This window comes from Cryptococcus neoformans, chromosome 6 (assembly GCF_000149385.1).
Source record: "Cryptococcus neoformans var. neoformans B-3501A chromosome 6, whole genome shotgun sequence".
NCBI classification, from domain to species: domain Eukaryota; kingdom Fungi; phylum Basidiomycota; class Tremellomycetes; order Tremellales; family Cryptococcaceae; genus Cryptococcus; species Cryptococcus deneoformans.
In genome coordinates, this window is record NC_009182.1 from 67,010 (window position 1) to 81,131 (window position 14,122).

At 49.5% G+C, this 14,122-nt stretch overlaps 3 protein-coding genes across 3 annotated transcripts; 1 reads left to right on the top strand and 2 right to left on the bottom strand.

The window, feature by feature from the left end:
• Positions 1–262: 262 nt before the first annotated feature.
• Positions 263–7,007, top strand: CNBF0230 (hypothetical protein; the record flags this gene model as incomplete). Its single annotated transcript, XM_769765.1, has 10 exons — positions 263–364; positions 422–560; positions 610–736; positions 788–878; positions 929–1,106; positions 1,158–5,914; positions 5,966–6,206; positions 6,252–6,385; positions 6,439–6,527; positions 6,581–7,007. 10 exons carry the CDS (start codon positions 263–265, stop codon positions 7,005–7,007), a joined length of 6,285 nt encoding a protein of 2,094 aa, XP_774858.1.
• Positions 7,008–7,514: 507 nt separating this feature from the next.
• Positions 7,515–10,480, bottom strand: CNBF0240 (hypothetical protein; the record flags this gene model as incomplete). The annotated part of the gene is made up of 11 exons (XM_769766.1): positions 7,515–7,873; positions 7,950–8,299; positions 8,393–8,505; positions 8,565–8,668; positions 8,734–9,169; positions 9,237–9,491; positions 9,552–9,661; positions 9,717–9,783; positions 9,842–10,022; positions 10,079–10,142; positions 10,189–10,480. The coding sequence occupies 11 exons, from the start codon at positions 10,478–10,480 to the stop codon at positions 7,515–7,517; spliced, it is 2,331 nt and encodes a 776-aa protein (XP_774859.1).
• A 495-nt stretch (positions 10,481–10,975) lies between these two features.
• Positions 10,976–14,057, bottom strand: CNBF0250 (hypothetical protein; the record flags this gene model as incomplete). The annotated part of the gene is made up of 12 exons (XM_769767.1): positions 10,976–11,260; positions 11,325–11,881; positions 11,942–12,071; positions 12,126–12,208; positions 12,270–12,713; positions 12,771–12,889; positions 12,940–13,071; positions 13,133–13,233; positions 13,341–13,437; positions 13,548–13,689; positions 13,742–13,890; positions 14,041–14,057. 12 exons carry the CDS (start codon positions 14,055–14,057, stop codon positions 10,976–10,978), a joined length of 2,256 nt encoding a protein of 751 aa, XP_774860.1.
• Positions 14,058–14,122: the final 65 nt, after the last annotated feature.

Sequence of the window (14,122 nt, forward strand, 5' to 3'; positions counted from 1 at the left end):
AACTAAGAAATCGTTGGGTATAGTAGCATCGATAGTTGTCTAAGCCGCCGGCTGTTGCTTTCGTTGTTGCGCGGAGACGCTGTATAAGCCCCCCGGGAACTAGTCTGTTTGGTTGGTAGTTACGTAATATCACCTGTTGTCTAATTGTAATTCGAATTCGACGACCACAAGAACGGAGAGCTGTAAGTTTCATCGGTACATACATCTACCACTATTTTTCCACGAATTGTTCCTCCTTGAAGCGCATGATTGAGGATTTAACATGTTCGGTAACAATGCTTTCGGCGCTCTTGCAATGGATAGCGCCCCCTCCAGTGCCGGTCCGAGTAATCAAGTCGTCGAAGGGGATGAAGTTGATGTTTCGGTGAGTTACATATTATCGCTGCAGCAGCAAAGACGTTGATGAAACGATTGTATATAGTGGTTGAAACTCATCAAGAGGAACCAAGGAGTAGATGTACGAGTATCCGAGAAGATAAACCTTGAAGGGCTACCAGACGAGTGCAGCTTGATGGCAGTTGTAAATACTTGGGGATTGGTTGTTGTTGGTGGCAATAGCGGTAAGCATAATTTATTTGGCAAGCTTGCAGCGTACTGATTATCTGCTAGATGTTCGGATACACCGGTTGGCGGATATTCACAGGTTGATCAACGAGGCCTCAGGCGGTAATAAAACATTACCCGAGTCTGCGCCAGTACAGACTATCTCATTACCGGCTAGACCAGTATGGGTGAAGTAAGTTATTGTGGGAGTTCATGTCGAGGGAATGTAGCTTACATACGACAGGTCTGCTGTGAAAGATGAATATCTGGTTGTGGCCACAGCCAATGGAGCTGGAGTGTTTGTTTGGAAATTAAGAGACGTCGTGGCTGGCGATGTGAGTAGCGCCGTGACAAACGAGCATTTACAAAAGTTGATGATTTATAGACTTCTCCCCTTCATTCTTTTACCTCTAACATCCCAACTACCCTCCTCGATGTTCTTCCAAACCCGTCAGCCGATCAATTGGGAAGATTAGTAGCACTGGTTGCCAAAGAAGGGCTTGTGATGGCGGATGTTGAGGAAGGAAAATTGATGCCCCCAGTCGCTGGGCCATTTACATGCGGTAAGTGAAAGTGGCTAAAGCCTTTTGGACAGTATTGATATACTCTTTAAGCGGGCTGGTCTGCAAAAGGGAAACAAATCGTTGTCGGCAAGCCTGATGGCCAATTGACCCAATACACCCCTGACGGCACTCCTAAATCTGATATACCCTCTCCTCCTGGTCTTAATTCTCATGCCTCTTTCGTCCAGTGGCTTGAAAACGACTTGTTTCTAGTCACTTACGTTCAAAACGTGGAAAGTATGGATTCTGACCCTATCGAGCAATATGTCATTCATCGCCAAAAGCCTTCCTTCACATTCACCAAATTCTACGATCCACTCAATGGTATGGGGTATCCTTCAAGATCCGAGGCGTTTAGACATTTCGCTGGACTTGGCGCTTGGGGAACAGAATCGAAGCATTTGGCTTTCATCATTTCTGGTGCTGCAACTGATATAGCGGTGATGAATGGTCGCCCAGACGAAGGAGGGAAGTGGGAGGTGCTCTTCCTGGATGGATCCGAGAGAGGCACAATGCCAGTAGCTAATCCCAAGACGGGGCGAGATAACACGTCAACTCTTGGACTTGCTTTTGACTTTACCAGCAAAGACACTGTACAACAGAGTACCGATGGAACTTTGCCTGACCTCGCACCTCTGCCAAGGTTACTGGCGTACAGTCAAGAGGGCGTCATTATTTCTTTCGATGTCAGGAACCCCGACGCAGGGCCTTATTCTGGCATGATCACCGCACGAGATATCTCCTCCGCAGGTGCACCTGCAGAAGACGCTATGGACATCGGCGCCGAACCATCATCTGTGCCCACCTCTACCCCTTCTGCTCCTAAGCCTGCAGCATTCGGCTCTGCCTCAGGCTCTACCGCTTTTGGCCAATCTGCATTCGGAAATTCTAAACCAGGTACATTCGGCGCTTCAGCCTTTGGCGCATCCTCCAAGCCCTCTACGTTTGGCGCTTCCCCAGCATTTGGCCAAACTTCTGCCCCGGATGCTACCGCAGGCTCGTCTAGCCCTTCAGCTGCGTTTGGTCAATCTGCCTTCGGCTCCTCCGCAAAGCCGTCTGCGTTTGGTACATCGGCTCTTGGAGCTTCTGGTGCTTCTGCCTTTGGGCAAAGTTCAGCACCGATTGGATCCACCTCAAATGCCGCTTCGCCTGCATCCGCTTTCGGTGCTGCCAAGCCGGCTTTTGGTGGTTTCGGTCAGCAATCCAATCAACCTACAGCGTTCAGCCAATCAAGCTTTGGATCATCAACTGCCCCTTCTGCTTTTGGCCAACCATCTTCTCCGTCAGCGTTTGGGGGCAAGTCTGCATTTGGTCAACCGGCCTTTGGTCAGACTGACAAGTCTGCCTCTCCCGCGCCTTCAGCTTTTGGCACGTCAACCACTCCGTCTGCTTTCGGAAAGCCTGGAAATCCCGCTTCCCTTGCCTCTTCTGCGTTCGGCACATCATCACCATCTGCCTTTGGCCAGTCTAATAAACCAGCGTCTGTCGCGCCATCCGCTTTTGGTACATCAACTTCAACAACTCCTGCTTTCACTGGGTTCGGGCCTAAACCAGCGGTAGGAGGATCGACCTCTGGTTTCGGGCGGTCTGCGTTCGGGCAAAAGCCTGAAGAAGAGAAGAAGGAGGGTACGTCAGCATTCGGTCAGTCGGCGTTTGGGGGTGCTAGCGGAAGTGCATTTGGTGGAAGTGCCTTCGGTACAAGTGCGTTTGGTCAAAAACCGGCATCATCCCCTTCCCCTGCGCCTTCTACAGAAGTTTCGAAGCCTCCTGCATTCGCAGGTTTCGGTCAGCCAAAGACAGAAACTTTCAAGTCCTCACCTTCGCCTGCCCCCTCTGCCAATGCGGAGAAGAATGACTTTGGTCTTGGCGGTTTTGCCTCCGCACTCGAGACGTCAAAACCTACAAGTGTACCTGGCTTAGAAGAGTCACCACCTTCATCCCCTGTCATGGGTGTTGGAAAGAAACCCGCGGGCTTGGATGACGATACGCCGCCCAATTCACCGCCTGTGAAACCCGCCGTTGCTACCCCTAATCCTATTGCTACCCCTGGCGCACCTTCATCGACCACTCCATCGTTCTTCAAGCCAGCTACGGCGTTCGGAAACACTGCTCCCAGCTTTGGATTTGGCCAAGCTGCTGAGAAGAAAACTGGAGCTACAGCTTTTGGTTCGAGCTTTGCGCCAGCCACAGGAGCTCCTGGGTCTACCACTCCCTCGAGTGGAGCCTCAGCGTTCGGAACACCCGCGTTTGGCAAGCCGTCTGCCATTGGCAGTAGTACAGCTTCCAGTCCTGCTTTTGGTCAACCGTCCAAGCCCACTGGATCAGCCTTTGGCTTTGGTCAGTCCTCAACTCCTACAGCTCCTACCAGTGTGGCTGCTGCCAAGCCGATCGGGAACATTAGCGGTGGATTTGGAGGTTTCGCCGCGGCGAGTAGCAAGGAACCAGCGAAAGGTTTCGGTGCCTTTGCGAGTGGAGGAAGTTCTGTGTTTGGAGGTGGCCAGCGATCGTTCGGAAGCAAACCAGCGTCTTCGTCGCCTTTTGGAAATGCATCCCTCGCAGCCTCATCGTTTGGAAGCAAGGCCGGCTCAACATTCGGTACCAAGCCGTCCCCGCCCGAGGAAAAGAAAGAAGAGGAAGCCAAAGCCTCTGATGTGCCTGAGCCCATTACGGCCAAAAGTGTTGCGCCCTCATTCGCTGAGGTTGTGAAGGAAGAAACAGAGAATGAGATGAAAGAAGAGGAAGTCAAGGGTTTCGACGTGCCGGAGCCTATCGCACAGAAGGGAAATGCCCCGTCTTTCGCGGAAATTACCAAAGAATCGATCGAGAAAAATGAGGAAGATAAACCTGAAGTGCCAGAGCCCCTTGCGTCTAAGGAAAATGCGCCATCATTCGCCGAGATCACGAAGGAGAACGCCCAGGAGAAGGATGAGGATGCAAAGGAGCCCGAAGTCCCGGCTCCCATCGCTGAAGTAGAAGGAGCGCCATCTTTCGCCCAAGTTGCTTCTCATGCACCCGAATCTACGACACCCACCCAGGAGCCTGCTAAAACTACTGTCGAAACTGCTCAGATTTTGACCTCTGAGGGAAGTCCTACAAAATCGAAAACGGATACCCCCGCCCCTAAGGAAGATGCGGATATTGAAAAGCTGTCTGAGAAGGAGAAGGCAGAAGACGTCGCCAAATCGGAACATGAACAGACGGAGGCAGATACGGAGGATTCTCGTGAGGAAAAAGCTGTCGCCAAGGAGCATAATGAAGTCCCCGATCAGCAGCAGATAGAAGGAGGACAATCCACTCCATCGGCGGCCGATACGAAGGCGACCACTCCTCTGGCTGAGCCAGTTATCGAAGAGCCGCCATCCGCTGAATCTTCGCCGATCGAGTCAGAAGCTGAAGTTGTGGAGCAGGAGGAAGGAGAATCAATGAATGGCGAAGACTTCGGAGACGAGGAACCATATAATGAAGGGGAAAGAGAAGAAGAGGAACACGATGAGAATGAATACGACGAGGAAGCTCATGAGCAAGAACAGTACGATGAGGAGGACGAATATGATGAGGATGAATACGACGAGGAAGAGCAGTACGGTGAGGACGAAGAGCAGTACGATGAGGTGGACGAGTATGATGAGGAAAGAGAACAGCGCAGCCGTTCACTTTCATTCACCTCTGATATATCGCCTGTCAATGAACAAGCGGAAGACTCCGATGAGAAAGTCGACCACGAGGACGTAGAGAGAGATGAAGAGGAGGATGCTGTTTCCGAAAAGCCTGAATCAAGTGCAAAGAAATCACCGCCTGCTTGGTTTACAAAGCCCGCCAGCACCTCCACTCCCCCTGCTGACAAGAAAGCTATTTCCCCTACACCAACGTCTGAAGGCGCTTCTTTCTTCTCTCGACTCAACCCTGCCCCTGCCACCACTGAACAGCCCAGATCCAGTCTCGAGCCTCCCAAGCTACCCTTCCCTTTCAAACACGCCGCCAAAACATCTTCACCTCTCTCGGGTCCTCCTCTTGGGCAATCGACTACTCCAGAAAGCTCCCCCGCCAAACCTGCAATTGCTAGTGCGTTTGGCTCGTTGGATCAGAAGCCTACAGAGGCAATAAAGACAGACACAGACAAAACCAAGACCCCTGTTCCTCCCGGGGGTTTCAGTCTGTTTGGTCAGAAGCCAGCAGACAGCGCCAAGCCACCTGCGCCAGCCATTAGTCCTCTTGGACAAAAACCAGCGGAGGCCGCGGAGCCTGCGGGACAGAAGCCCTCTACCGTTACATTTGGTATATTCGGCCAGCCCAAGATTGAACCTAGTAAATCCCTTCCGTCAACAGAATCCACAAAGCCTACTGGAACCAGCGGGTTCAGTCTATTCGGACAAAAGCCTGCAGAAACTACGAAGTCTCTTTTCTCCACCCAACCATTAACTGTGCCGTCGACCCCATCTGCCATCACGACACCCGTTGCAGCTCGTACGATACCGGAGGAAAAGGCGGCCAAATCAACTGACTTGGGGCTAGGCAAACCTTCTGCCCCTCCGGGACCATCGTCACTGTTCTCCATCAAGCCTGCAGCGAACCCCCAGACGCCGTTTTTTACTCCTATGGCTGCTGGTCCCGCCACGCCCTCTACTCCCGCTACACCTGCGCGAGCTCCTGGTCCTAGCAAACCAAAGATTGCGGATTTGTCTGATGTAACTGCGCCGACGAGGCCAGATGTGCCTGAACGACCTGCGAAAGCAACGGCAATCGAAAAAGGGCCAATGGGTACTGTGGCGGTCAAAGTCATTGAACAGCTGAATGACGAAGTGCAAAGAGTGAGTAATATCTCGAAAGGATTCCATATAATGATTGACTGTCACATTTAGCTCAAGGATGCTTTGGCTGCCAACGCCGAATATCATCAGCAACTTCGAACTCGCAATGCTGGTACAGTCGAATTCCATGCTCTAGTGAATCTGGTCGAACAACAAAGCGTCATTCCATTCTCCCAGATTTCTCAGGTCCAACGTTTGATCGACGAACTTTACCCCACAGTCACCAAGCAAAGAGACTCTGACGCCATGGCGGAGCGTAAACTTGCTGATTTGAGATCCAAGATGTCGAGAAGTAAGTCATACAGGCCTATATTGGGAATTGCTGACACACTAGTAGTGGACATGAAAATTGGCCAAGTTGAGAAGCTCATCAAAGCAAGGAGAGATTCGAGTTTTTCAGAGGCTGCTCGTCTAATGGATCTCGACCCAGAGCAAGCTGCTTACCAAGCCAAGTTACGAAAGGCTACTCAAGTGCGTATATGCTATTTTATTCTCGTCATAAAGAGAACTTAAATGTGCAACAGGATGCGGAAGGACAAATCGAACAGCTGGAAAATTTGCTTGCCGGGTTGAAACGTCGAGCCGAGAGACAAGAACACCGCCAAAATCCTTCGTGAGTTTTTTTTTTTCAGCACTGAAATCGGGCCAGGCTAAAAGCCATATCAGACAACCTCCACTTGAACGCATTCAGCGTTCCGTTCGTAATATTGATGCTGCCATCCGAGAAAGGCAACAGACCATCGATGAGCTTTCTAGGCGTATCGCATCTCTCCGCGTTTCCACTCCTAGGGAAATCCTTTTGAGTCAGAGCGTTGCTCGCGGCCCGATTAACTTTGAACCTACCAAGGAGATGATAGCTGAGATAGAAGCATCAATGGCGAGCACTGAACCCAAGAGGAAGAGACTGGAGAAGATTAAGGTCGCCAGATTGACCAAGCTTTCCGTCCGTCGAGATGGTGAGGATGGAGGGACCGTCAAGCAGGGAAGTTTCACCCACGAATTCGTAGCCAACGGGCCCATCATAATCAACGAGATCCCTTTACCGGGCAAATTATCCCCTCCTCCTTCGCCCGCTACAGAATCCCTTCCTTAACTGTTACAATTCCATCGAAAGGTTTCAGAGTGGAAATAGGATCGGATTGGAGGCAGATGGAAGTATTAGAGTCAAGGAGTTGTTATCATTAGTTTAGTTTCTTCATCTATATATCCCACAATGCAATTCCGGGAGTAATCGTCGTCCAAATCGAACAACAACAGAACATCGAGGCCTATTCCTTTTACGAATCCAGCATTTAGTTATCTAGATAAGGTTGAACCATGACAATTTGAACAATATATCTTTCGCACCTCGGATAATCCTCTCTAGGCCCATCAAGTGACGATATCTCATCCTTTTTTTCTCAACAATGTAGTCCAAGCATGTGTAAACAGCTCTTTGTATAGTAGATGGACTTGGCCCTAACAGTCAATCCTGGTGATACTTGCTAATGGCAGTTGCAAAACATTTTACCAAGATCTTCAATTTCATTTTGATCCATGATTGACTAGTACAACCAGACAACAAGTACAACGTGTTAACCACAAAATACCTTTTGAAGATTTAATACTCTGCAATACTAAGCGTCTTCCCCACCAACGCCTTCCTTCTTCTCGACTGAGGAATCTGATTCTGCGCCCCAACGTCAAAGAACCCAAACCCGCCTAGAACCTCTTCCCCAGCTTCCTTCCCTTCCTCTTCCTCTACCTCCATGCTGATGGGCTTGCCTGTCCTTGCATCTCGCAAAATACCAAAATGGTCCATGAATGAGGTAACAGGTCGTTCGTTGGCTTCTTTCCACATCTGGATGAGTATACGCTGGGTTTCGAGGAGGTATGCTTTGAGGGTATGGAGCAGGCGTCGCGTTTGAAGGTGTTTGGACGACATGCACACTGATATCCCTTCGTCCTTGATAATATAGCCTGATTTAATCCCATTTGGTCAGCAAATTCAGCTGTTCCATGAACACAAAAAGAATGGCAAAAGTATGTAACTCACCAATACCATAACCCTCAGGTGTCACTGGTCCAAACCCAAACAGTCTCAAGGCAGGATTACCGCAATTCGACGTACTCAACACACTTGTCCCGAGAAGGTTATACCCTGGGTCTGTGAAAATGGCAGGGATACTCGGGCGATCCAGGTCGATTTCAGGAGAATATAGCTTGGGAGGGCTCATAAGCCCGTTACCGTTACCGTTACCGTTCCCATTGGGCAAGTCGCCGTTATTGGTGGAAGCGAGTGACGCACGGCGTAATGCTACCCGTGGAGAGAGAGTTGATGTCGGGTGAGCAGCTTCGTAGGCCATCACTTCTTTTCGGGCGAGGCAATGAAGTGCGTACATGTGTCTGAAAGTGGAAAGAAAAAAAGGCGGGGTCGGATCAGCAAAGTGCTTCGGAGCAAGTGTATCGCGAAAAGAAACAATTGTAAAGTGAACCTACCGATCCTGCCCTAACCCTTGAGAGCATTCTTTCGTGAGCTGGGTATGACGTTTGCATGCTTTGTGCAAAGCAGCAATCTTCTCTTGAGGTGTTGCAGTCTCAGAGCAGAACGTCTAAATTTTGTGCGTGCGTGAGCTCCATCCAGTGATTAGGAGAGCTCGGTTGGACTTACCTTGACGAAGGCAACACTCTCGGGCTGGACGGTCCGAATGGCCTCTGTACGACCATGCAAGAAAGACTTGGTCATAGCGGGCTCATAAGTACTCTCCACACGTCCTGATCCCGTACATCAACATTTTCCTTCTTTTTGAATGAGACATCCTACCAAAAGTAAAACTCACCGTAAAGTCCATAGTAAGCTGCTTGGAAAGCCATCTGCACAAACGCATCTGGACTAAAACCATGTCTCTTGATGAACGTTCCCCCATAGCCCTTAAACTCGAGCGCCTGACTATCATTCTGACAGATCAAATCACTAATCCTGGTCTCTGCAAACCTGATTCCAGCTCTCAAACTAGGTGTCAACTTCCACTCCAGCTTTTTAGGGGTTGTATCAATCTCGTCTTCAGGAGTAGGTGGAGGACCCTTTGCTGAGCGAGCAAAGGGGGACAGTTTGGCTTGGAATAGGGAAGGAGTGGAGGGGTTGATCGTTTTGGCGTAGAGGAGGACAAGTTCAGTGTAGACGTCTGCAGCGTATCGGAGGACTGTGTGGCCGTCAACGCCGGTATGTTCAAAGTTGATACCTGCTTCGCCATTGGAGCAGACGATGATTTGTAGCTACCAAAGCTATGGTCAGTGCTTCTACTCTCTGCAAATCCTCTCGTAGCCATCTAAGACGACAAACCTTGTCGTACCATCTGTTAGTGCAAGTTCCCACCTGCACCCCTCCCTCGAGCTTATAGCCTCCACACAAAAAGTTTGAGCAAAGCTCAGCCATATCTTCAGGTCCTGCATCATCCAAGCAGACGATAAAAAGCGCAGACTCGACAACTTCGAGGCAAGACTTGTTGAGTTTGTTGGAATTGATCAAATCAGATCTGAGACCGGACCAAATTTTTCGAGACTCCGTGGTCAGAATGCCAACAGAGTCTTTGGCAATCTAATTTCAAACGAGAGTTAGATCAAAAACGATGAGAGGAAGTGGGAAACACAACCGTACTTCATGTGTAGGAATCTTGTCCGCGTCTTTGACGATAGCATCCAAGTTGTGAAGGATCTCGCGGTCAGTGAGGAGAGGCCTGTTCTTGGAGTCGAGACAGTCAAACCAGTCTGTAATTCAAGGTAATTAGTCATCTGTATGTTCATCTTAAACAAGGACGCATACAGAACTGTCCACGCCTCAAAACGACCATATGTCTTCCATTACCATGGACTTCCATCCTACATCCAGTCTGCATTCACCATCAGCTCGTGTACATTTCATCACCACCTACATAATAAGAAGCTTACATCTGTGGGAACCCGACATGTACCGAATAATCTCTCGTACTGGCTCATATCCAACGGAATTCCCCTGACAGCATCTGGCTGGAGTAAACCGTTACGAAGGTCATGGATGAAGAACAAAGTGGAAGTTATGAGTGCGGCCGCTCGAGAGAGCTGAGGGTTTGACCGAGGAGTGACGTCCGAACTGTTAACACGGAAAGGCGTTAGCGTTGTGGCCGGATGTCTTGGAAGGGGACTTACGACAGGACGAAGAAGGGATTCAAGCTGAGAACGACAGAATCCGAATGGGAAAGATAGCTTTCATCTGTCGATCGTCAGACCCCATTATGTCTGACAAACAATAAACCTACACCAAAACTCTTCAATATAACTCTCCTTATCTTTCGCATACTCCTCCAACTTCTCCTGCCACATCGCCCCTTCTCCACCCTCTAGGAACTCTTTCACAACCTCCTTTGTCTTGGCATGCTCTTTGGGGCTTTGGAGAGCTTCGAGTGCTCTGAGATACCGTGCGCAGGTGTCTTTGAGTGGCGGGATGGGCAGCCTTGGGAGATCCGGCGGCCGCGGAGGCGGGTTCGGGCTTGGGTTTATGTGCGGTTTGGTCGTTGTTGTGTCGGAGGGGATCTGAGGGATTGTTGTCATTGCGCCTGTGCTCTGCTGCTATACGTGGCCAGCGCTCCCCGACATTTATATGTGAATTTATGTCCAGTTGGACGCTCGCCAGACTCCGCAAATTCAACTCGGAAACATCCTCCACCGCCCACCCGGATATCACCGGCTAATCGGTTACCTCCCATACACCCGTGATTCCTCTCAGCATGAGCCGGTAATCGTCACCTACAACCTCGCCGAAACGATCACACCTGACTAATGGCTATATTTCCGACTAAATTCGATAGTCCAGCGTATAGCATGAGGCCCATTACAGATGTATAACAAATGCATCGGCATACATATCCCATATAGCTGCACCACTACCCAATCAATACGAATAAGGAAAATAACGCACAAAAGTATAGACAGATCGATACATGACTATGAGGAACTATTTACACCCTTGGAAACATCTCCGCGGCCGGTAAAGGCTTTCAGAACCATGAATAAAAAGAACAAAAATAAACTGCAGAATGAAATACCTTATCCACTAGCGAGCTCTGCGATCAACTGGCAGGCCATCTCCAAAAAGTGGAATGGCCCAGAAACACCTCCGATCCCAGCCTCCTTTGCGCCCGCTGCGGTCGCGCTCGTTGCAGAAGGCACAGAACCTCCAGCATTCGATGCTCCTTCTTCGTGACTGTGCCCTTGTCTCGAGACATCTGGCAAGGACATGTCCTTTTCCGAAACCATATAGTATCCCAGATTTCTAAAGTCTACGAGGTAATGCTGGTCGTCGACTCTGTAGAGTTGGAGGTCCATTCGAACCTAGAGATGCAACAAGTCAGCCAACCGCGTGTTTACCCAAAGTAAATATTGCGAAAACACATACCATGACATCGCCGTATCTCGCTCTTGTCTCTACATGGTACAATCCCTGCGCCAGCTTTTCCTGGGCCATTGCATCCTTCTTACTAGGCGGCTTCCTCCCCATCACCGGTCTCTCCCCATTCTTCTCCTTCAAGTCCTCCAACACCAATTCCACCTCTTCCGAATAACCTCCTGGCGGGGCCCCTCCAATATCAGGTAAGGGGATATCTTTCAAACGCCACTGCATACCGAGTACATTCAGCGTCCTGTAAATCTCAAGCATAACCTCCATCGGAGGTGAACGTGAACGGATACCGAAATGCCATTTGGGTTTAGTCATACTCTTGTCGAGTCGCCTTTGAGGCTGTGGTTGAGGCGTGGGGGAACTAAAGGAAGTGACGCTTTGAGAAGCAGAGGATGGTGCGGGGGAGAGGAGAGCGCGCGCAGCCTCCTCCGCTGTGGAACCGGACGCGGTAGTATCGGATGTGACGCTAGAAAATGAAGGGTTGGCAGAATTTTGGGCAGAGGTGGGATGCGTGGTTGTGGGCGTGGACATGGCGGATGTTGAGGATGATGGAGCTGATTCCATTTTGAATTCAGTTGTTGCTCATACGCGATAGAGATTGTAAGAGAACTTACGAGTCATCCATCCAGGAAGAGAACTGTCGAGCACATCGAAATGGGCGTTTGGAATGTCTTGAATCTCGAGATCGACGTCCTCAAGATCAGGATATTCGTCGGCACCATTTTGCTGCACATCTATGGGCGGCTGGAATATTTGTCAGCAACAGACACACGTGAAAATCTAGCTGGTTCAGCTTACTGCGATGTCAGCGTTCCATGCAGGAGGGGAAGAAGCCATAAACTCTTCCATCGCAGATGAATCCTCGTCCTCGTACGCATTCGCTACAACTTCAATCAGCTCCAAATTTACTGAAGCGAATCCGGAGGGAAAAAGGAAACTCACAATCCTTAAGAATCCTTCTATGATCCCTAACCAACTGATACGCAACTTTCACCTGATTATCCCCCGGCATCTTCAACGCCTCCCAAACCATCCCTTCTGAATACGTCGTAATCTTTTCCAATAACTCTTCCACTATATCTGGGTCAATCACCCCCAAATCCTCTGAGAATACCAAACCCTTATCTTCCGCCACTTTTTTAGGATCCGCCTGACCTTCATTGATCAACAGCAATGTTGTCATATCGTCCATGGTTAAAGACGGGTAACGTTCCATATCGGCGAGTTCGGGTAATGGTTGAAGGTAACGAGGGAGGTTTTCCTGGAAGAAGGGCATCTGTCGGATTTCGGCAATGGTACATCGTTTGAGAGGATCAACTTCGAGCATCCGTTTGAGCAGGTGTCGAGCAGGCTCAGAGACGTGCGAAGGGATGTGGAAAACGCCATCTTTATGTATGATAGTTAGCTTGGCAGCAACTGAAAGGACAAGTGGAAAACACGCACTTTCAATCTTTTTGAAGAGTGTAGGGATATGCTCATCGTCAAATGGAAGCTTGCCGCACAACAACACAAACATGATCACTCCCGCACTCCAAACATCAATTTCCGGGCCAGAGTACAGCCTTTTCTCACTCATCAGCCCCGTCGTTTGGGAGTTCGTCGAACCACTCACTTTCCAGAAATGACTTCCGGTGCGGCATAGTTTGGGCTACCACAAGATGTCTTGAGGAAGTCACCATCCGTCATCAAATTAGACAGACCGAAATCACCAATCTTGATATTCCGTCGGGAATCAAGAAACAGGCTTTCGCGGATCTTTGTCAGCTTCCCCCCCACGGTCAGTGGTGTCGGAATAAGGTGCCCACTTTTCAGGTTTGAGATCACGATGCACGATGTGATGTTTGTGGCAGTATTCGATAGCACCGATCATTTGCTGAAAGAACCTTCGAGCTTCATCTTCTGTCATCTGTACCTTTGTCAATACATTATACTCGCAAATTGACGGGGTAAACACATTCGGCCGCCGAGCGGAATAAGGCTCCGCGGCACTATATCAACCAGATAGATACTCACTCCATGCTTGCCTTTCTGGACGATGTAGTTGAAGAGCTCCTCGCCAGCGTACTCCATGACCATGATGACATCTGTAGGAGTGGTGATTACTTCGTAACTGTGATACATTAGCAACTGAGACATTGTTCCTCGGCGTGATGCACATCCACTTGCTCGCTCTTGCAAGCCAAGACAAAGAACTCGACAGAGAGTGCAGTCAGGACGTACAGTTTAATGATATGAGGATGTCTGAGCACTTTGAGGTATTGGATCTCTCTCTTGACTCGGGCGTTCATATCCGGCGTTGTTATCTTGGAGCGGTTGATGAGCTTAAGAGCAACTTGATGGCCCGTCACAGCATGTGTCGCCACTATCTCTATGTTATCTTCACATTTTTCTTGACGATACACTTTGTTACTCACATTTTACCTTGCCGAAGGAGCCAGTACCAAGCGTGCGCTCGACGATATACTGGCCGATCCGTGGCTTTGTGCGAGATTGCGGCGCATTGTTGCCGGTGATGCTTTGTGGACGGTGGCGTGAGTAGTGTGTCGGTGCTTGGGGTGCTGGTCTTGAAGCCATTTATGATTAGGTACAAGCAGTATAATTAAGGTAGATGTATAAACACGGTGTATAGAGTTGTTATTGCCAGCAGGTCGGCGGATATAGGAAATGGAATAATCTCGAACTATTTCTGGGGTATCTACAAGCTATGACACACCTCGTATTTGGCCCCATATTTACCTCGCCATATATTCCATTTCCTCTTTCCATTCCCATTCTTTGGCATTACACCTATACCC